Here is a 23,198-nt window from a genome sequence, read left to right as displayed (position 1 = left end):
GTTAGCCGTTGATTGGCCACCTTCACCACTTTACCTGTAAAAACTGTTTGAAACCTGGAGACTTTTGTAAATTATGAAGTTGTGGATGATTTTTTTGTTCTGCGAAGCAACAAAAAAAAGGCTACAGGGCAGACATGTTGCTAGTGAAGCAGACAGAGCTTCTTTACCAGGAATTGGCTTGTTTTAGATGTTCTTGAAAGACCTGTTAAAGACACAATCTAATAATGGCTCAGGTAAAAACACAGCATGATAATGTGTTAAAGCTCGGCTCTGCAAGCGAAGTTTCAGGGCTGTGAGATTATAAGTGAGTCAGTGGGACTTCTTTACCGACGCCAGGCCAAATTTATAGTTCATTATTCTGTTTGGAGGTGGCTGCATTGTCAGGTGTCAGCTCTGATTAACCACAGCCTGCAGCCTCGCCTGTGCTCTCCCAACCTTATCTGGTGGCTGATTATGGCGGCTCCTGCTGTCCCCTCCCTGGCCTTTGCGTCCTGATAGAAACAAGGTGGAGCAGTGACACAGTCCCTACGAGTCCAGCTGACATTAATAATTACAGTAAATGTCCTACACAATTAGAGTCTCACCTCTCTCCCTACCAACCTGTTCAGTGCTGCTGAAGGGGGAGAGGGAGAGACCAGCCAATGTTCTAAGGAGCTAGAAAACCAAAAATTGCTTTTAAAATATGTAGTTAATCAACAGTTAGAGATGGAAATGGCCACAGACAGCTGTAGCTATGTGAAAAAAAAGGCACCCTTTATTAAATGGTAATGTTTTATAACTTAGGATATACGTATATAAATCAAACTATCCTTCTGTGATCTTAAAGCCATAGAAATTCCGCCTCAGATCAGCAAAAATGAGTGTACATCTACAGTGTTATTGTCTAGTTTAGTGTTTGCCAGAATATGGAGCCTCTCTTCCTTCTAAGAACATCAGCACCACTAGCAGCGATTCAATGGAGATTTAATGGAATCTGGGAGATAGGAGGTAGTTTAATTGGCCAACCTTTAAAAGCAGTCAGTGTTAATTGTAATTTACCAAGATGTATTTGCCAACAAACCAAGCTATTAAACATATAGCATGAGATAGTAGCTATAGTAACAAAACAATCAAACTATGAACAGTATTCTTTGTACTCTCCTGAAATAACTTCAATTTAACTCCTTTAAATCTTAAATTTAAAATTTAAACAATTTACATTTTGTACATTCATGCTGAAACTATTGAAGGAAAATTCATAGCATTCTCAAACACATAATTACAATATGTGTGTGAGGGGCCTGAAGGTTTTGGGGACAACAATTATGCCACCATGCTGTTCACAGATGAAACAGACAATATAGAATCAGATCAACATCTTCATGAATTTCCCAAGTAGTCTTTATTATGGACTCATAAACTGTCTGTAAGATTAAATATGATCCAAGGAGATAAAGAACAAAAAAGGGGAATTGAGATGTAAATGAAGCAGATGTGCGTATGAATTTGGTTTAGAAATAAAGAAAATAGAGACGGATGGCTGGGTGAATAGATGACTGGATCTAAACAAGAACCTGGGAATGGGAGTCAGGATTATACAGAGGACTGTGGGAGAATGGAGAAGATTTAAAGAAATGACAGACCGTAAAAATCCAAGAGAAACGCTGTGAATTGACGGCACACACCCACACACACGTATCACATGAATGGTCATTGAATCTGTTCCTTTATTTTGTTTGTCTTCTAATGCTTAACCAGCGCAAACAGTCCATGCCCATCTCCTCAGTAATCAGTTTCATTGTGAGCCAGTGTGACAGATTCTATCACATCACAGTCAGCATCGACTTACTGGGCAATTACATGCAACAAAGTATCCAGTCAAAGGCTGGATTTTGAAAAGCGGTTTGTCTGAAAAATGGTTCACAGCTCAACTGAAACACATTTTGTAAACTTCTCACTTCTCCAGCGATGTTTGTTGCCATCAAGACAACAAGATATCTTCCCGTCAATAAACAAAGAATACCTTCTTTATTCCTGGTTGCCTGTAAAGTTTCGTGTTTGCAGAAACAGGAAAAAGTACGTACATGCTTTAGCACACTCACTGACAAAAAGTGAGTGACATCCATCTTCAGTTTTAAAATTTTCTTCTTCATTTGTTTGTGCAGACTTGGTGATGCTGATGGTTCCAGTTATTGTAATATCTGAAGTTCAGGAATCTGTAACAAAAACAAGCTGGCAGAAGGCAACACCAGCTCCCCACAGAGGGTTAAAATGCTGAACTTATTTGGCCTGGAATTTGTCACAGTGGTGAAGAACCATTTCTGACAAAAAACATATTTGAAAAATATTCCATTTTAGTCATATCCAGGGCCGCAGCATTTCTGCTCTGTTTCTGATCTGCATCGTTAATCTGATTCCATTTTCCCCATTTACAAGCATTTGAAACAACAAATTGTTTTTCCACGTCTGTTATTCACTTGTGAGCTTTGAGCGCTCATAACTTGATATAGCTGTCAAAACCATCTCTAGTTTAGTTTCCTTGTGGCTTGTTCTTAAAAATGTATTTTAAGCTAATGCAGCACCACTTGAATTAGAGAGATTTCAGTTAAAAAGTGATAAATGTATATCAACAGATTCTATGAAGAGACATTAAAAAGCCAACATGAAACGACAAACAGCTCATTTAGCTGCCTGGTCATGGCAGCTGCAGAAAGGTCTCTGCTGTCTTCCTGTCCCTCAGCCTTGACTTGCTTCTTTTCTTTGAGCCATGAACTTTTTAAAACAGTGCAAAAGTCTTTTGAACAGAGTGACTATTTGGTGTGAAAACATTTGTCTTCTTTACCTATGTACTCTTATAAATCCTGTCCACTTTTCCTGCAAAGCAGGATCTTTGGGGAAATAGTGCTCTCACCAGAGCTCAGATCCATGTGATATATTGCCATAACAAAGGTCAGTCACTCTCTGCAGGTTCAGACAATGCTTTATCATCCATATATGGGCATGTCTTTCTGTGAAAGTTCCTTTTTAAAATCTAAAAGAAAAAAAACATGATTGTGGATTATACATTTAATTCTTTCACGATTTTTGATTTTCTGGCTGTAAAATATTACAATTGCTCTTCAGTAACCAAGTTAAAATGTCAGAAATAACACCTCCTTCCAATGCCTGGTGACCATTATTCTAAATGAATGTTGGATTCCCAGGACGCTGCCAGTTCTGCCCTTTGCTTCTACACTAGATATGTTCAAACTGCCCCATCCTTTGTGGCTGTTTTTACAGCTTTTGTTGTGATTGTATTTATGGAAAGTAAACAGAGACTTGACTTTCTGCTTTGCTTTTTAAATGCAACCTTACAAAAATAAATAAATAAATAAAACTGTGACCATTTTTGAAAAAGTTTCTTTGTAATTTATTTTTATATCAGTTCCACAGATTAGTACCAAGTGAATCACTCTGACCTAAGTTGGAACAGAAGTTCATGTGTGGTGTGAGTAGAGCAGATGTACCGGTGGTCTCTGCAGCACCGGTACATCTGCTGGCTGCCTTGGGATCCAGGCAGACAAACATTGGGTCAGTTAAAAAAAAGGACAGAGAAAAAACGAGGATAAGTCTGTGTGACGGCGGTGTTGCTAAATACATGATTAATTGTTCCAGTTCCAGGAATTTGTGTTTTTTAAATAAACATATATAACTGCTTCCATTAGGATGAAATTACTACAGCTTAACTAATTTGATTCAAATGATTCTGGTCTCTGCTGTCATTTTAATTCCCTAAAAAGACGAGAACCTCCATTTAAATGAATATTAAAATGTGAGTGAAAAACAGAATGGAACTCCTGAAAAGATTCCAAGTAGTTGAGGTAAGTGAAAAACCAGAAAAGTAAAATTTAGAGATATAAGCACATCAAGCAGAAGGAGCATGTAGCATCAATGCTGAAGTCTCTCATCCTGTAGAGCAGCTGTTGGTGGACCAGACCAGATGCTAACTTGTCTCTAAGCTCCCAGTGTAGCATGCTGTTATTATTCCTTCTACTGTTATTCAGTTTATGCTCTCTGCTGAAGAACTCACCACTTTTCTTAACATGGTTCTTCATATGATCCAGTTAGTTTTATCAAGCACCACTGAAAACTCAAACCCATGTAGAAAAAAAAACACTGGCAGGATGAACAGTGCATAAGTAGAAAGAGTTATGTAGAACGTCTTGACATAACATTTTTAATTAAGTCCAGAATATCTTTTTTTTTTAATGTGGGAAGAACAGTGTTCCTCCATATTTTACCAAGAAAACTGACCTGAAACAGCACAACTGAAAAAAAATAATTTTTTCACACACAAAGAAAACAGAGTGTTTTTTTTGTTTGTTTGTTACAGATGTTACTTTATTTAGATCTCCAGACACATATTTTAGTTTACACCATAGAGCTCTCAAAGTTTACAACAGATCAGCAAATGTACAACTTCACTGTCACTCCACGCATTGAGCCTTCCTCTCCTTGTGATTCCAGACAGGAAAGCCCTGCTGGCAGCCTGCAGGAACTCAGATCATTCATACAAACTAACTTTTCTTTCCCAACATCTAGCAGTAGCGAGGGTTTTAAAATACAGTTTTATCCCAATACCGGTTCCATAAAAAAATGTTGTAAATTTGTAAGAGTGGTTAAAAAAATGCAGAATTAGCTTCAAATGATGTAAACATGTCATGGCTGTAGCAGACAAAGCAGCTGACTAGTTAAAAGAACAATAGAAAATAGTTCATTATAATATCCAAAAATGTCTTTTGCTTAACATTTGCAAATGAATTATGTTTTGGCATCCCAATGTATCTTTTCATTTATACTTGCAATTGCAGTTTATCCTTGAACTTAAACTTATAGGTTTGTTATTTGAGTTTTACGTTTACGTTATCATGTCCAAATACAAGTTAGAGTATAAATTCATAAATTTGTCACACTCCTATATAAAAAAGAAAAACACCCTAAAAAAGGGAAATAGAAAACAAAGAATACTTTAAAAACATATTTTCTTCCTGATTGTAACACAAGGTTCAGCACTGTCAACACCTGCTGCTTGTTGCCTCTCTGTATATAATACCTTGATTTGTTTGAGAAGGTAATCCTTAATTCCCCAGAAAGCAAATTAGAAAAGAAGATGCTCCGCCCTATTTTTCAAAGCACTAGTTTTGAGTTTTTAAAGTAAATATCTTCAGTACATGTAGACTATAGATTGTTTCTGTAGAATGGAACCACCCTATAACCTGTTAGTGAGAGCAGGGCTCAAACATAATCAGACATTGGTCTGAAAAATTTGAAGCAGTTTATGAGAACGTAGTCTTCAGACATTACTCTAGATGTATTTTTTTACTTAAAGAATGGGCCTTTTTCTACTTAAACTTCTCTGACTAGAGGAACTTAGAGTAGCAAAAATACAGCCAGAGAAAAAAATTAACTACAATATAGATTTGATGATAACCAACAAATTAACACACAATTACTGTTGATAAGCTTTTCAGTTCATGCTTCACATGCTAAGGTCATTTTAAAGACTGCAATCTGCTACTGGGCCTGTTTTAACACAGATTTTATATCAATAAATATGAAATGCAGACATGACAGCAGTTTTAACTTTACTTTGGGTGTTTTATTGTGAAGTTCTGTGTTATTATTTGCAATAACTCCTTTACCTATCAAAATGTTTTAAATTATGAGCTAGATGAAAAGTAAATAAATTCTTGGAAGCTAACGGTCGCTTTTGATCACTTTAGCAATTTTAAACAACACAAATTAAAAATGTTTGCATCATTGAGATTCTATAACTGTTAATATGTCGGTAGATATTAACAGTCAGGAATGTAACTAAACAATGAGGCGACCTTTGGTCCTGTTTTGTCCACTGGAATAGCAAACGTGTTTCAATGCCATTTTCGGTAGTTGAGCCTGTTGGTATCAATTCGACAAATTAGCAGTAGCTTCTCAGTCCACTCTAGTTCCATTAGAATGAAGTAGACTTTTGGATTTGGCCTCAAACAGTTCTACAGCAGTATTGAAGATGATATGTCCTTTAGTCAAACATACATGGAGGCTATTGGATTTTTCAATTGGGGTTCTGCAGAGAGGTTATTTCCAGTCAATAACCTGTCTGTGGTGCATAAGTTAGTATCCTTATGTTGAACTTATCTTACAAACTCGAGTTAACAGTAAATGCGAGCAGAGTAAAACTAAATTGTTCTTCTGTCATGCAAAAGCAGCATCAATTGTAAAAATACCCCAACATTTTCTAAGAGAACCTAGACTACCACTTGTCTGAGGTGCATATAAATTCTGAGAGACTCTTCAGGTATTTCCACAATCCTCCCCCTCAAAGGATTTTCCTTTGACAAGATTTATCTTTGCATGGACCTTGCAATCTGAAAAACTCTCATATTTTTTCGCATTCCAGCAACTAGGACAGAAGAGCTAAGGTGCAACTTAGAGGTGTTGGAGCTGTACCCAGGTGGGAGTCTGACTTTAAAAGGAAGTCCAGTCCACTCCAAATTCAATGTGAACAGGACCTGAGCAACTACTGGGAGAGATGCTTTAAAGAGCAGGCAATGACAGTGATACCAGGGGGATAACATAAAAATAAACTAATGTCCTCCATTCAGAGTGCCTTTAAAAATATTCACTCCATGTGATGTTTTACCTTTTTTTTTCTTTTACAACTCAGTTACGATCAACTTTGTTTGGCTTTTTTGACAAAATAATCACAAGAAAATCCATTTGCATAAGAGAACTGATTTCTACAAAATAACAAGTATTATTTTGTATTTGTTAAAACAGAGCTTATCACCATCAACGTGTGAATGTAGTGTCAGTGGTAAATGGCCAGTACTTGTACAGCATTTTGTCAACTCTAGAGGAGCCTATAGGGTTTCACACTGCAGTCAGTTGTTCACACACTGATGTGATAAGCTGCTGGATACTAGCCACTGTCAGTCTTACAAAGGCGCCACTGGCAGCAGGCTAGATGGTCCGACTTGCCCAACGGCTGAGACAGACGGTGCGGGAATCGAACCAGCAACCCCCCGATTGGAAGTCCAACCACTGTTGTCTCAAGTAGTGCTTAAGACTCCTCTGTACTGGAGAAAGTGCTAAAAACGTAGAGGTCATTTACCACTTAAAAATATGTCAGATACAATTAGTGACTGCATGAATATTCACCCCTGAAGGTCAGTATTTAATATTTGTATTTAGTAGATGCATCTATGACTGAAATCACAGGATGGAGTCAATATAGATAGGATTCAACCATCTGCAGTTTTACTTCATTTTTCCTTGCAAAACTGTTCCAGTTCTGTCGGTTGGTGGCGATTAGTTTTCAACAACTCTTTAAGTCCAGCCCCAAATTCCCTATCAGAGTGAGGTCTGGGCTTTGACTTGCTGTCACTTCATCGTTAGGTCTCATCAGACCAAAAAACTTTCTTCCACTTGACCATGGAATTTCCCACGTGCCTTTAAGGAAACTCCTCAGTGTAGTCATGGTAACCTGGTGTCCTCTCTCACCAGTCTCCTACTTGCACTGCCACCCTGGTTGTGAGGACGATCTGATTTACACAAATTTACACATGGACCATAATTCTTTTGTTTCTTGATGATGTTTACAAGTAAACTTCCCTGAAGTATACTTTTCTATTACTCTGATTTGCTTGTGATGTTCTTCTGTTTTCATTCTAGCCAGGAAACTGACGGAGCAGAGAAAGGACCTTCCAGAGACAACTGTCTTTATAAAACAATCATTGAGACGCAGTCACTGCACTCAGCTGATCTCCACTGCACTCATTTTGAAAACACTAGCACCAACTGACTGGACCTCTGTTGAATTCAGTCAGTAATTGTTAAAGGGTGAATATTTATGCAATCCCTTATTTTATGTTACCAAGTTTTATTTAATTGTCATTATTTTGTAGAAATACATTTTTACTTTACAATATTTTTTGTCAAATAAGCTAAAATACATTAATCATAAATAAAAAGGGTAAAGAAAATCCAAGGAGGTGAATATTTGTCACGGCTGCTGTATACTGTATGTTTGATAGCTGCTGTTTGTGCTGCCACAGCTGGAAGGAAAGAAGCTGCATGCAGCGTGTTGCTAAGAGGCTTGTGGAGAGAACAAACTCTTTTCTATACTGTACTTTCTTTTTTCCTTATTTCAACAAGTGGAAAACTTTGAAAATAACATTTCATACATTTCCCTTCTTATGAAAATCACATAAAATTGCTGAGCTTAAAAAATAACCAATCAATGTTAGATAAAAGCAGATCATTTTAGTCTAGACAACTTTCAAATTACCACCAGCGTGAAAGATGAAAGTGAAAGAATCGGCCACTGGTGACACCGTTTTGTCAGTTTTAGGATACTTATTTGAGAAATGGAGGATCACAATACAACATAGTTCAAAACATAGGAACTGACTTCATCCAGAAGGTAAAGAGCTGAAGCAAAAAGAGATTAAGGTTTTTTTTTTTACATCATACTATTTCTAATTAATAACAAAGGTCATCGTAGTTAAGCCAAATTGGCTTGTTTTTGCTTTCATAGTTATTTTAGTCTGCATGTACAAGTGGTGTTTATAGCTGGATAGCAGGTGGATAGTTTTTAGTACCAACTGTTGATTAGATGCCATTAATAAAAACCATGAACACAACATATGATCCTTATCACAAAACATATGGTCAATATGGTTTGTTTTTCCAAGTAAAACATGTAACTGGGAACTAAACAAACAGCAGCTTTTTCCACTGTGGGTCATGAAATCTTACAAATAATAAACAATTAAAAATATTATTATGCACAAACATAAAACCAAGTAGTTTAAGAATAAGTAGTTTTTTTTTCCTGCTGGGGAATAGTAATGTGGATTGCCCTATCAGTTGCAACTGAAATTTTCAAAAGATATGGCAAGACCAAAAAATTATGTTCTTTAAATATTCAAGGATCACACAAGTTTTGTAGGATTAATCTGTTGGTGAGAAAACAAATGGTTTGACTTTGATTCCATTGTAGTGTGAAATATTAGCCCACTGTATGGATAAAGGTAGAGGTGCACCGACTGCAGTTTTCCAGCTGATCGCCGATAGCCAATCTTTAAAAAGCCTGACTTGACCTGATTTTATTTGTCTGAAATGTTGCTAAATATAGCAAGAAAGTTGCTGAGTTGCCAACATTGGGGTGACTATTGTTAACAGCAGACATGTAGACATGACCTGGTGGGCGGTTTGTCAGTCAAAGCTCTCACTGGAGAGCAGAAGAGGACAGTGGCTGATTTTTAAACCTTTGCTGAGGTAGATAAGATCAGTTGATCTCCCAAAATTAAGGAAATCAGCACCGATAAATGGGCTGGTCGATAGATCGGTGCACCCCTAGATAAAAGCAATATCAAGCTTTGGTCACGATACAAAATGTAGGTTTATTAATTCATCAAAATTCCCTCTTTGGAGATCATTCAAATGTCTTCCTAATTCAACAGCAGTGTGGCTAGCTGAGACTTCTGCCCTGGAAAAGTGTCACTTCACTCAGAACCATCTTTACTTTTAGGTAATAAAAAACAATAAAGTAAGGCAACACCATAACAACAGAAACTGATCCCTCTCTGAAGGAGGGAACGGCCACCATGACACTGACCTGATGACCAGTCTGTAGCTTCTACAAAACATTAAAAATACTCCATACAGAGGCCAGAGGTAAAGTACACACTCACATACACATTGAACAGTTTAATGGAAGTAAGACAGAGACAAGAAATGTTCAAAATAACCAAACACGTGTTGACTGAACACAGCTGATTACAGAAATCTGAAGCATCTCACCTTGTTGGTTGCTGTGAAGTGTCAACCCATCTGTGTTTATTCACTCAACACTGGGAACAGCTGAGGCAATCTGACAGGAAGCTCTGACACAGTCAGGAAGGTTTTCTTTCATCAGCAGCATGTTATTACTTTGTGTGTCAGCTTCTTAGGACTTAATGGCATATGAAACAAACAAACAGGAACTGGTGTCAGATATTGTTTTTAGTTGTGGAATTTTTCAAAGGTATGGATGTGTATCAACGCAACTTTTAAAGGAACTCAGCAGGATTTTGAAACAACAAAAAAAATACCATGTACTCCTTTTCAATCTAGTGTTTTGCTCATCATAGGATAAAAAACTCCATATCATTTATTAAAGGAAATGTAAGTTATTTGCTTTGCATTGCACTTGTCTGCTTTGCATCAGTCCATGTCAGATGAGTTTGGGCCAGAGGAGCGGGCAGCGTTTACTGTGCAAAACCACAATCAAGTTTTTCTGTTTGCACATTAAACATCTTGTCTTTGTAGTGAATTCAACTGAATCTAGGTTGAAATGATTTGAATTGGGTTTGTATAAGTGATGCACTGGGTCCAGTCTTTCAGTGTCTCTCCCAGACTTTGCTGTTGGCTGAGACTTTATTTGGACTAACTCTATGTGCTCTCTCTCATCCTACTGACTCAGAAACAAAACACATCTAAGAGAAACGCTTGGCTGTGTTTCTCTCCTAGATGATGCCACTCATGGATTCTTTACTGCCATTAACTATTTACTTTCTTTAACATACAAAGTACTCCAGGATCAATGTGTCTGTGTTCTTTGTGCCCGGTCTTCTCAAACCTCCAGTCGGTTTCATCCTGCTCTCAGTAAAGGTAGACGCTTTTTCTTCTCCTGCTTCCTCCCCAGTCTGTCCTACTTTTTCTCTCTGTCCTGTGTCCTGCAAATCATAGAACTGCTCAGCTGATTTCTCAACACAATTAATCAAATTTTCTTGACAAGACGCCTGGGCAAAAGAGAGCCCTCTTGCCCCCAGTGGGACACTGCAACTGGATACACGATGGAGTCCTGGGAGAAGTGGAAGATCGTGTGTCTGTCCATACTGTTGGTCGAGGATGTTGAAAATGTGAACATTATTGGGTTTTTGATAACAGCATAGAGGCCTTTCTCTTCACTGCCACTACATACAAGCTCAGTATGAGGGATTGCTGCAAAGTCAACAACACAATGCAAGCTACTGTCTACTGTTGATAAAAGCATACGCAGGAGGAGGGATTTCTGCAAGACTGCTGGGTTTCCTTTGTTATTCAAACTGGTTGAAAGTTTTCTATCAAAACTGCATTGTTTGATAATGAGGATCAATTGGAATTGATGCGCTTGACTTGGAATCTCATTACTTGAATGGTTTGATTAGACGCTTTTTGTTTGCAAAGTGCCTAAAGATGATGTCTGTTTGAGAATTGGTGCAGGTGAAATGACTGCGCCACAGAACCCAGTTTAAAACATACAAACTGTCTGCTTTTAAAAATAAATGTGTTTACTTGGTTAAAACACTATCAACTTAAATCCATCAATTTAAGTAAACTTTTCAAAAAACATTTGACTTTAGAACACTATGAAACAGAATTATTTCATTGATGTAGTTAAGTATTTCTAGAAAAGAATCAACCAACTGCTGTAAATTAAAGTTGAATTTAGACAGAAGTTTTAAGCTGTGGCTACGCATCATGTTTCAGTTTGTTTGTCATCTGATTAAAGTTCCACCTGTTCCTTCATTTATTTGCTCCATGCACAGATGTGTCAACAATCATCACGGACATTCACAGACGTACAAACATACCCCCCCCCCCCAAACATACACACACACGCACACCCCTACAAGGCTGAACACTGAGGTGAAGCATACACTCATTCACTGGACTTTTTACTTTTCATTTTCCACAGTAAATGAAGTTTGTACAGGATGTAGACCACAAAATGAAGATAAAGACCCACAAATAGCACACTGGTGTACAGCATGAGTGTTTGTGTCCATGTGGGGACCCTGTTTACCCGCTAAGTAGGTCTAAGGGGAAAGTGACAGGATGAATGTAGGTGGGATTGTGTGATGTTTGTATGTTGTATAGATTTGTTGCCACTAGGGAGGTCTGAGGGAAGATAAATTGAGTTGACAAACCTCATGGAAGGATCTGTCCCAGCTGTCCTTCCCTGTCGTTTCTTTCTCCTCTCTCTGAAGCTGCCAACTCTAACACTTCTGCTCAAATTGTGTGTGAGTGTGTGTGCACGCAGTCATATGCTCGCTTCCAGTGTTTGTCGGCCCAGCTGTCTTAGATCCAGACGGGCCTGGGGGAGTGAGTTAGTCGGGTTGCACAGAGAGCACACACACTGTGAAGACTCAGAGCATTGAAATGAAGTCACTGTGAACCAGAGACCCAAGAGTCTCTCATTTGTGTTTCTGATTCCTCTTTTCAATCACATACAAGACACGAAAGTGCAGCTGCTTCCGTTCTCCCTCCCATGGCCAGTGTGTGACTGTGTTGTGCAGAAGGACCGCTCATCTGGACCGGCTCCAGACTCTCTTCAAAAAAAAGGCCGTAGTGGATGCTTGAACATCTGTTGCTTGACATTTAGGATTGTGTGTATGTAGTTATGCCTGGAGGTGTGTGAGTTCAAATTTATGACAAGAAATGTAGAAGTGTTGGCAGAATGGACACACACACAGTCACAGAAATGTGTTGGAGTAGCGGCGCTGATTGCTGGCTGCTGCTTTTAGGTCCCACCGAATCCTGAGAGTCTATTGACCCCTGGGCTAACAAAGTCTGAGCAGAGAGAGAAGAAAAAGAGAAATGTTAGAGGGAAAAATGCATTTTGCAGGTCTGCTCCTTCCAGGTGACCAAACAGAAAATTCCAAACACCAGATGCTATTTTGTTCAAAATTTGTCCTAAAGTTCAGGTTAGCCATTTTTTGTTTTAGCATTCATTATCTTTTAAGTAGAGGAAAATGTTAGAATAATTATGTTTTGTTATCATTCTTACATAAGTAGTTACAGTTTGTTTTTCATTTAAAGGTTTAGTATTCACACCCCAGAGAGGAGGAATTTGTTAAACCGTGTGAAAGACAAAACTTGCTTTTTCCCTAAACCTTGAAGCTGCAGCTGCTTCTTATCTTAGGATACTCCTTAAACTGCTTGTGTTTAGAATGTAGTTCTTCCTTGTTTCAGAATAGCCATTCTTTGATTTATCACTCTCCCACATTTCACTCTTTACTCCCTTCCTTCTCCTGCTTAATTCCTAAATATTCTAACTGCATTGTCATTTTATTAATTACTAATATTTCAGTTTTATTCATCCATCCATTCATTTGCTTACACCCCTATCCCATTATGGTCAGGAGGGGTGCTGATGCCTCTATCCAGCTGTCAGCAGGCGAGAGACGGGGTCACCCTGGACAGGTCACCAGTCCATCACAGTTCAGTTTTATTCTTAAAAATCAATTAGATTTAATTTGTTAAATTTAAGGATAGCTTAAAAAATAAATAGAACATATTTGAAAGCAAGCTGTCAAAATGAGCAGAGACAGCTCATAATATATCAATAAAAATTAGAAATCAGCGTTGTCTGTGTGTGACCAGAGACTAATAAGGTGTTTTCTTAATTTATGCATTATCATAAAGCATGTTGGAGCCATAATTATGTGTTATCAGATTGAGGGGATGAATCAGCGACTCACCTCCTCACACTCATAGTCTTCAGAGGGTATGCACTTCTGACCTCCATCCTGAAAAACATCAGAACACACAGACTCACTGTCCATCCAGGTCTATCAGAGACTAGCATGAAGTTCATCTGCATGACTGTCTTGGGTGAGAATGACCAAAGACAGTCATGTTTAAATCATATTTACTTTAAAAGAATAATGTTTTTTTTAACAATACAATTGTTAATTCAAGCTTTTTCTTCTTTTACTCTTGGAGTACTTAACATTACCTTTTCATGTTGTAAGTCCCAGCTAATGAACTGTACACTTTTAACCTTTTGTCTTGTTACAAACCTCGGTCCACAACACTGCTCTTTCTGAAACTGAGCTTCAACTATCTGACGGTCCCTCTTCTCCAGAACCTCAGACTAGACCTTACCAGGGAGGCTTAAGAGTGTGATCCCCCTGTAGTTGGAACACGTTCGTTTTGATTAGAGGGACCACCACCCCAGTCTGCCAGTCCAGGGGAACCTACGGTCGTGCCTGCATGGGCCATGCGCTTGCTTCCTTTGGCTTGGAACTCTATATTTTATTTTATTAGTCAACAATATAGGAGAACATAGCTTCATTCTAAAGATTAGCAGAAGAAATAGCAGAGTTGTGTGAGTCTCACATTGTGCACAGCAGTGTAAACAACAGCAGCAGGCATGCTGCATCCAACCATGAAACACATATCAGGAACGTTTAAGTCAGAATGAGATAGTGGAGCTATGAGGGTCTGTGGAGCGTCAGGCACAGCAGTGGGCACATCCACACACTCCTCATAAAGCCTGTGTATCAGTGGGTCACAACATCGATGTGTTGAATCAGAGACAGATCAGATGCTCTTTATGGTAGCACATACTTGATCCTAGCTTAATATCCAAACAGTTTTTGCATGATGATGACAAATAGTTAAACACACTGCTTTATCAGGCCGCCTGAGCTTAACTATGCTGGTGAAATTAGTAACAGTGATTCTTATTGTCGTAAATTTAAACATGCCATATAAATGAATTATTTTATATTTAGGGGATGATGCCCAGAGAAAAGAGGACAGAAGAAAAAATGGCAGAATTTCAGAAAAGATGAGGAATCAGGTGAAAAGAAAAATGGTTTCGATGAAAAATAAACTTTTTCTAAGTAGTTTTTTTCCTCCTGAGTGAGTACCAGTGTTTCTTTCTCAGTCAGGACATTTTCTTGAGGTGAATGTGAGCACAAGGAGAAAAATCCCAGCATTCACCGTGTTTTTATAACAAGGACTTCTAGTTACAGTCACTTCTAAAGCTTCAAGTTGAAAACATAAGAACTTTTCAGAAAAGTGCTGCTGTGATTGCTCGTCCTGCTCATGCCGCGCTGCAGACTAAGACAGGCCAGAAGTGACAACAGGAAAGCCATTAAGTGGTTGACATTCTTTGCACTGTTTTTAATTTTTTTATTAGATAAGGTCTTTGAAGGTATTTAGTGTTGGTAAATTACATCATGCCTTAGTTACCATCAAATCATCACATATTATCTATTAGCTTCCCTCCCATAAATCAGTAATGTCCACATACTTTTAAACAGAATTAAATTGTTTAATCTCAAAGTCCAACCATCTTGATGGTTTTCTTAGATACATTTCAGATTTTATTCAAACACAAACAAAATATAAAAAAATGTCTGCACTTTTAATTTTCTAAAGTGATTATACTGAGAATTCGGGGAAGGCAAAAAGCATTCTCCTTTTCAGTGTTTCTGCTTTTCTCTGCCACACCTCCAACCAGCTAAGGTCCAGATTGGCTTTATGACTGGAGCCTTCCCAAACCAACACTGAGTTCATGCAAACCAGGCATACAGACACAGCCCTCAATTTTCATGGTTAAAGAGACTTTAAGTTAAGGAAAACACAATATATTATTTCCATAATGAGGCCCCAAAGACATGAGAGAAGCTCTCAGCAGTTCACTTCATTGTATTTTATTTCTACGGCACCAATTCACAGCAAATGTCGTCTTTGCACTTTACAAAAAAGTGATTTCAATTCAATCACATATACATTCCAATTGATTCTACATATCAAACAGTGCAGAAACCTGCAGCAGAACCAGAACTGGGTTCAGTATGAGGGTCTATCCTTCATGACTTCATGACTGGGTGTTAAAGAAGTAATATTCATATTTACATTTATCTGTCAACTATTCTTTTCTATTTATAAAATAAACAGAGTTATTTTTCATAAAAACATATTACTGTATTATTATATTCTTTGTAAATGGGACTCAGTGCCATTAGGATGTAGAGCTGCATCTTGGTGATGTCAGCTGAAGGCAGGTAAAGACAATAAAAACAAACTTTATGCAGGACCAGCCTCTGGCACCTCTGTGCTCCACAATGTCAACAGGCTGGACAGAAAAGGAAACGCCATCGACCCGGAGGCAGGGCTGAATTTAGACGAGCAAAACAAGAACAGAGTATGAGCTGTGAGCTGTGGGACAGAGACACAGACATCTCAGCTCCTGCCCACCAAAACACAACACACAGACAAAACACACAGTCAGATGTGCTGTTAGCCTCATTACATCCAAAAACTCTTAACAGATTTTTTTAAAGTTTAACGGTGAATGTAACATGAAAAATATAATTTGGTATTTTATGAATCAATTCTGACAGAATCTCAGATGCACAAAGCTATTAGCTAAATTATGGGAAACCCAATTCTATAACCAGATCTGCTCCAAAAAAAGCTCTCCCAAGCAAACAGCCTCTCTCCATTCTGATGCAGTTTGCTCCTGTTTAAATGAGGCATCATCCACGCATTTAGGAGAAACCCCAGCCATATCTATATTTATGTAAATCACAGCCAAAGCAAATAATTTCTCATTTTCCAGAACCAGGATTTTTCTACATTACAGGGAAAAAAAACATGAGAAAAAGGCTTGCAGTAGTTTGGATGCAACAGTCCAAAAATATAAAAGTAACATTTTGTAACATGGGTCAGGAAATCAATCCCATCATATAGTGAGTCTGTCTGACATCTTTACAATATTTTTCATTTTTCATTCCCAATATTTATTTATTTAAATATTTAAACATTAAAAAAAAAATTTCAGTGTCTTTGTAAAATTCAGAGTACAAAGTCTGTGACTGTTGAATGCTCTATGAGGCGCCTTGCATGCAGAACACAGTTCTAGTGTTGTTGAGTGTTTAGTGGGTCTCTCTATATGTAAAGTCTATAATGGCCGCAAATGACTGTATCAACAAATTTGGTGTGGTTATACGTTGAATTACAGAAAATCAGAAATGCCTTTAAGTGCCTGTGAGCCGAGAAAACCAGCATTCATCAAACCATTTCGATGGGCTCCTACTCGATTAAGCTATCTAAGAATATGCATTACGCCTAAAATTAGTCAACTGAATGCTGAAAAGTGTTATTTACTTGAAAAAACTATTGTTGATTGTCATAAACATGGAAGATTTGTGTCAAGATTCTACACTCAACTACAAGCCCTAAAGAAAGAGAATGGAGAATTTCAGATTAACCTGGAGCACAACGCTTGAAACCACAACTGCTTCTGAAGCATGGGATCACATTTTGATGCTGCTTTCTAGTATCTCAGTACATAACCAATATGAGGAAAAGTAATACAATATTTTACATAATATATACTGTATCTTCCTACATATTTGCCAACACACCAGGAAGCTGTCCCAAATGGAAACCAGCCACAGGGACAAGATTTCATTGCTTATGGTAGTGCAAAATCCTAGAAGTTAGCTCAGCCACACTTCAGACAGCTGCAGCTGATCCAGAATGCTGTTGCTGGAGATCTGACTAAAACCAGGAGGATAGAAAACATCACCCAGTTCTAAGTCCTTCCACTGAGAGAATAGACTTTAGAATACTGTTTATAAATCACTGAACAGTTTATAATAATAATAATTTATAATAAGAAAACAAATCAAAATAATTGAGCAGGAAAAAAATCTTACATTTGAGTTTGAACAACCTTAAACATGCTAAAGACACTTTTCCTAATTATATTTTTAGCCAGATGGTGAAAACATTCATGCTTTGATATTTGGAAAATAATGCTGCTACAGAACAGAACCTTCTTTCCAAGCACAGGGAGCTGTCTGGGTTTAGCTACGCATCCAAGTTGATTCTGATGAGTCAGCTGATTAGTTAGCTCCATCTTCATGGGTTTCTCATACAGCCACTGGTGTATCCAGGCAACAGTAGGAATAGTTGCTTTCATTACTGACAGACAGCCAGTAAGCCGCAACATGCATGGCAGTCTTCCTTCAACTACACTGCCCTCTTTTGGTGACCTTGGGCAAGAGACCAGCTACTTTTGATTCCCTGCCATTCCCTGCGCTCTATTTATTGACTTTCTTAGAAACCCACACACTAACTGTATATCTAAAGTCAAAATCTTATTTTTTGTCACAAAATCACAGAACATAGAAAGAAGTGCACAGCAGTGAGGTAAGGCCTTTAAGCCTTTGAAATGACCTTCACTATTAAAAAGATGATGGATTCCTGCTTTAATACCCATTTCAGAAAGCCAACAGCCACTGCATTGACACTCTGCCTTGAACTGTACTTACACTGACTGCAAACCCAGTAAATGATTACTGTAGGCTTTAAACACTTGTAAAGTAATGAGGACAATTTAGTCTGCATAAGCTTTATAAGTTAATGTTTGTGAATTAATTGTTGGTAGTTGAGCCTCAAACTCACTATGGATCTTTTCCTGAGAAAACAAATATCAGACAAGAAACATCAGACAACCATAAGACTCTTGTTTTAAGAAATGAGAATGAAAATGATTATCTTAATAGTGTGTGGTGAAGAATCCTCAGCTCTGAATTACTGAGGACAATGACATCATGAGCTGAGGAGTCGGTGTTCTTTTCATATTCTATTTCAGGTTCACCCAATTCAACTTCATGATCAGATCTTTGTGAAATATTAATGACGAGCCCACAGGGGGGAGCCCCTTCCAAATCAATCTGCTGTGGACAAAAGGATATTTGAGAGCCGGAGGTAAAAAAAAAATAAAAAAAGAATTTGATTTGCAAGCATCAAGAGGACTTTTACAAGACCATCAGAGGAGCCTGTTCAACTAATACACAGGCACGCTTCTTCTTTTTCTAATCTCTTGAGCAAATAGAACAGCTTTAGCGCAGTGGAATAGTGTAAACCTGATTTACACCAGCAAATGAACCCGCTTTGTGAGCCTGCCTCTTGGACACCGAGGTTGTTATCTGAACTTATTGTAAAGAATAAAAATAAGCCGTTTCATTTATTTGGTTCCAAGGTTTTGAGAATCAGAAAACAATGTCTGCTCCTGTATTAATGTCAATATGTGATCTCAGACCAGCAACACAGGATTTATTATGGGTGTCATATTTCACTGAATAGGCAACTTATAGTGCTGCAGTAACAGTATTTTTTAATGAAAAAAAACACCCTCTTACAATATTGTAGAAAAATTTGGAACCACAAAATTTCTTTATTGCTATTTATTGATGCTTACAAGAGTGGACGGACACTCCTTATCCGTTAAATCAGCCTAAAGGACAATACTTTGACTAGGCCACTTTAACCCTTTGACTCTTTTTTTTCAGCCATTTTGTTCATAACTTGATGTACGCCAGCCTTCCACTGTCAGAGCGATAGCCTCACATTTGAGTCATCCTAAAGGTGCGTTTGCACCAAACACGTTTTGAGCATCAGGCATCTGGTTTACATTCAAAGTCTATGTGAAGCGTCGGACACATTGGAAACGTGCCTCCACATAAACTTTGAATGTATAAATCAGACGCGTCAGACACTCAAAACTTGTTGGGTGTGAACACACCACAACTCCATACATAGAGTTTAAGATTCACAGGAACCTTCAACTCTTATTTCATATGGAGCTGCTGTACATTTTTCTCGTGCCTCTTCATTTGGGCATTACCTTAGTCAAATAAATGGTACATCCTGCGAAGTTAAAGTGTTCTTTGTCTGATGATAGAACACTAACAAGCTGTGGTGACTCCTTATGAGAGCAGTCCAGAGAGGAAGAAGATCCTCCTGATTTCACCACTGATTGGTCTCCAAGCTTTGGATGCATCAGACGAGCTTCTTTACTCACCTGCAGGTTGGCACATGTGGAGAATATGCAGGCAGTGTCTACGGGCTTGATGGCCTTGCCGTGCAGAGAGGGAGCCGGTTTGGAGATGATGGGCTGATCAGGTGGCAGGAAAGTGGATGGTTGCTCGGTTACAGGAGGAGTGGCTCCTTCAGATCCATAACCAAATGACAGGATGGCATTTTCTGAGAGGCCAAACAGAGAGAGGTGCTCAGAAAGCTTTGGCTGTATTAGACACTCAGATTTGCACCACAAATATTCTTTCATCACTTCTTGTTCATGCTAAAAGCCACATCACTGTGACAATAAAATGACTGTTTGCTCTCCGTGACACATTGAACGCGTCACTTCCAGCCTCTATTTCACACACAAACAGCCATCAGAAAGCTTTCATTAGTAATCCTTTCCAAGAATTGTATCTATTTAGACAGAAAACCCCCAAAAGTCAAAAAAGTTTAAACTGATTTAAACTTTTTACCCAATCAGTCATTGGAAATAAACAACATGTTAACTCAGACTAATGATGTGGAGATTAATGCAAATCAAAATCGAAAAGGCCACATTCAAACACAAGAATCTGTTGTTTGTGCTACTTAGATTAAATCAAGTAAAAGAAGAGATTATCTCGCATCATGCAACATTAAAGACTTTTCGTTGCAGTTCCTGTCTGAGATACATCCATGATATTCTTTGGAGATACTTTAGATGGCAATATGAAACAACATTTCATATTTAAACTGAAACAAATTATGAGATTTTTATTCATTGTTGCACATTACATTTACCCTTTCATGCACAGCGGTCTGTCCAAATTGACTTAAATGTGTCAGTTAATCTTTGAGAGGTTTATGAAATTAAACCAAAAAGATTTGACTCAAGTAATGCAGTTCATAAGAATATTATTCCTGACCGAACATATGTAAACTTCTGAATTTAAAGAAAGTTAAAGGAAAAAGTTTTCTGGCATTTAACAAACTGAAATAATTGTGATAATTCTAGCTGACCTGAACCAAGTGAAGATTGGTCTGATTTAACTTCAGACAGTGAGAAAGATGTGTGTTTTTTTTATGGTGTGTGCAAACTTCTGGTTTCAACTGTAGAAGCTGTGATATACAGTGAATAAATTCATACATGAACTTACACCAAAATCACTGAACTGCAACTGATACAGTAGCAAGCATGAGGTAAAGGTATTCATTCAGCTAATTTAAGGCTGTGGAATCCAAAGGCTGGTGCAGAAAACACTTTGTGACCTACTTTGAAGAGCTCAGTGAAAGATTGATGATCACAGTCCTCTGAGATAAAGTTAATATTGCATTAGAACACATCTCTCTGCAGCACCTGACATGTTCTAGTGTTAATGTAACATTCAGGTCACTGTGGAAAACCTCACTGACATGTACAGTGCTAGAGCACTAAATACGTTGAGGGAAAGAAACTAGTCAGTTTCCTCAGAGTCTTTGAACTTGTTTAAACAAAAAAATACAAGTTAAAAAAAATAAACATTTGATAATCAATATTAACCCGTCAATTTTTTTCAGTGCTTTTTAAATGTCATGTTTTTAATTTAGTGATGCCCAAGGAATCAATATCAATAGGAATCAAAGCGATCAGAGGAGAGGGTTCCTAAGATGGGAGCAGAATGACTGAATACACAACATCTAACTGCTGAGGTAACAATAACAGGTAGAGTAAAGTATCTGACAAACTCAGATCATTTCTGTGGATGTTTGCATTATGAAAGCAGGAACAGAGAAGAGAGAACCCAGCGCCTGGCCCAGCCTGCAGGTCTGTTGCTCCTCATTCAGTGCATGTTTAAGAGCTCATCATAGGAAGTTCATGAGGGATGCTACACACACCCTAAACAATTATTCAAAGTAAGGTGGTTTTTAATTGTTAAGAGGTGAATGTTTTTGTGACCCTTAAAAGTTGAACTGCCAATGTGCCTTTGTGACGTGCAATGTGACGGATTCATAACAATGAGCCCATGTTCCATTTATATTGTAGATATTTAATAGTTGATGTTAAAGAAGCATATGTACAGCTCATATGCTGGGTTATTACAGCAACTGGGTTTTCAACTGGTCTGTTTTGGTTTGGAACTGATAGGCCTCTCAGAATTTCAATAGACTGTTTGAACTGCAATAGTACAAAATTGTAGCAAAGAGTTTGAGGACCTAAAATGTGGCAGTTCATCTATTTTTTTTTATAATCACTTACCGCCACCATTTTCCCAGGAGGTGTGCACACACTATAAAAAAAAAACATCTTAAATTTACAGTAAAAGCCTGTTTTACCATGTTTTTATGGATTTTACAGTATACTGCAACTACAGCTGCTGGTATTTGACTGTAAATAAGAGAAATTTTTTACAGTGCAGACAAAACATTCCTGGGGGTCTGTGCACAAATTATTAGTTCGGGACTGCACATGTTGTGGAAATGTTGTGTTTTAAATAAAACAGGACTGGGATCAGATTAAAATATTTTGTCTTGGTTTGTAAATGATGGATCGTTCTGTTTGGTTCTTATTTGACTTAAACATTCTTGGAGGACATTCTATTTTTAAACATGCAGATGTGGTTTCATTCCTCGGATTGACTTCTTTTAATTTAGATCCAGTTGTGTTTAAGCAGTCTGTCATCTGTTGTTCATATGTTACTTTGAGGATTGGTGAACACACTCTGCAATAAAAAACAGGTTTCACTGATGTTATTGTTAACATGTTTATTTCTGCTGGTTGGGTCCCACCTCTATGACCAGCACGTAACAAGAAGCAAGGAGCTTCTGATCATCTGCAGCTTTTATGAGGAATTATTCTGTTGTCCAATATTTGTTTGTATTCAAATTGAGTAAAGTCCAGTAGTTGTACTTTGATTTCTATGTCACTGAAAGAGGGGCTCTTCCAGGGAGCCATCTAAGCCAGAACCATTTCTCAGGGTTATGGTGGCTAATTTGAGCAATCAAGGAACAGCAACAGGGGAAAAAGAGAAGAGGATTACTGTAATTATTAAAAGACAGAAACTGTCACCAGACATTGTATCAAAATAATGGAGAAGGGGTCAAACTGAAAAGTGGTTGTGTTTGGCTGTGATTTCCATATTTAATCAGACATTTTATCAAAGTTTGAAAGTTACAAAAGAGAGAGAGAGTGGCACAGAGGTTAAAGGTCAGGTTAGTGGAGGTGGTGGGAATCAGTCTCTGGTGTCTTTGATCTATTTTATCATAACGACCCTGAGGAACCTGGATGAGGAGCCAATTATAATCATTGTCCAGCTCTGTGAAGGACAAACCTGAATGTCAAATAAAGGGGTTGGTGGAGCCGTTTAGGCAGGTGGAGACGTGGAATGAACCATGATGAGAAAAATAAATAAATAGAGAAATAAAACAAAGGAGACTCTTTAGTTATCTAAATGAGCTAGGCTATTTAGTGGGGAAGTAATTCATCAGTAGAATTGTTTATGTTGGGAAAGTTGTTGATGAGGTTGGTGGGATGAAGGATTGATGGACAGAACTGAAATTCCAACATTATCTTGCCTTCTCAT

General features: G+C 37.9%; 1 protein-coding gene across 2 annotated transcripts in view; it reads right to left on the bottom strand.

The window, feature by feature from the left end:
• Window positions 1-4,617: 4,617 nt before the first annotated feature.
• gfra2b (GDNF family receptor alpha 2b) overlaps window positions 4,618-23,198 on the bottom strand; it is a 116,294-nt gene continuing 97,713 nt past the window's right edge. Inside the window, exons 8-11 of one of the 2 annotated variants that reach the window (XR_003596529.1) lie at window positions 19,658-19,839; window positions 13,527-13,574; window positions 7,530-12,615; window positions 4,618-7,478 (exon numbers count right to left, since the gene is read on the bottom strand). Coding sequence is in view for 1 of the 2 variants with exons in the window: in XM_028025523.1 (XP_027881324.1) it covers window positions 12,472-12,615; window positions 13,527-13,574; window positions 19,658-19,839 (374 nt within the window). In the remaining variant the exon portion in view is untranslated. Of the gene's footprint in view, window positions 12,616-13,526; window positions 13,575-19,657; window positions 19,840-23,198 lie in introns of both variants that reach the window. The other variant, XM_028025523.1, reaches the window with a different exon arrangement.

This window comes from Xiphophorus couchianus, chromosome 8, assembly GCF_001444195.1.
Source record: "Xiphophorus couchianus chromosome 8, X_couchianus-1.0, whole genome shotgun sequence".
NCBI classification, from domain to species: Eukaryota; Metazoa; Chordata; class Actinopteri; order Cyprinodontiformes; family Poeciliidae; genus Xiphophorus; species Xiphophorus couchianus.
Note: the sequence above shows the minus strand (reverse complement) of the source record. Positions and strands in the feature narration are given on the sequence as shown.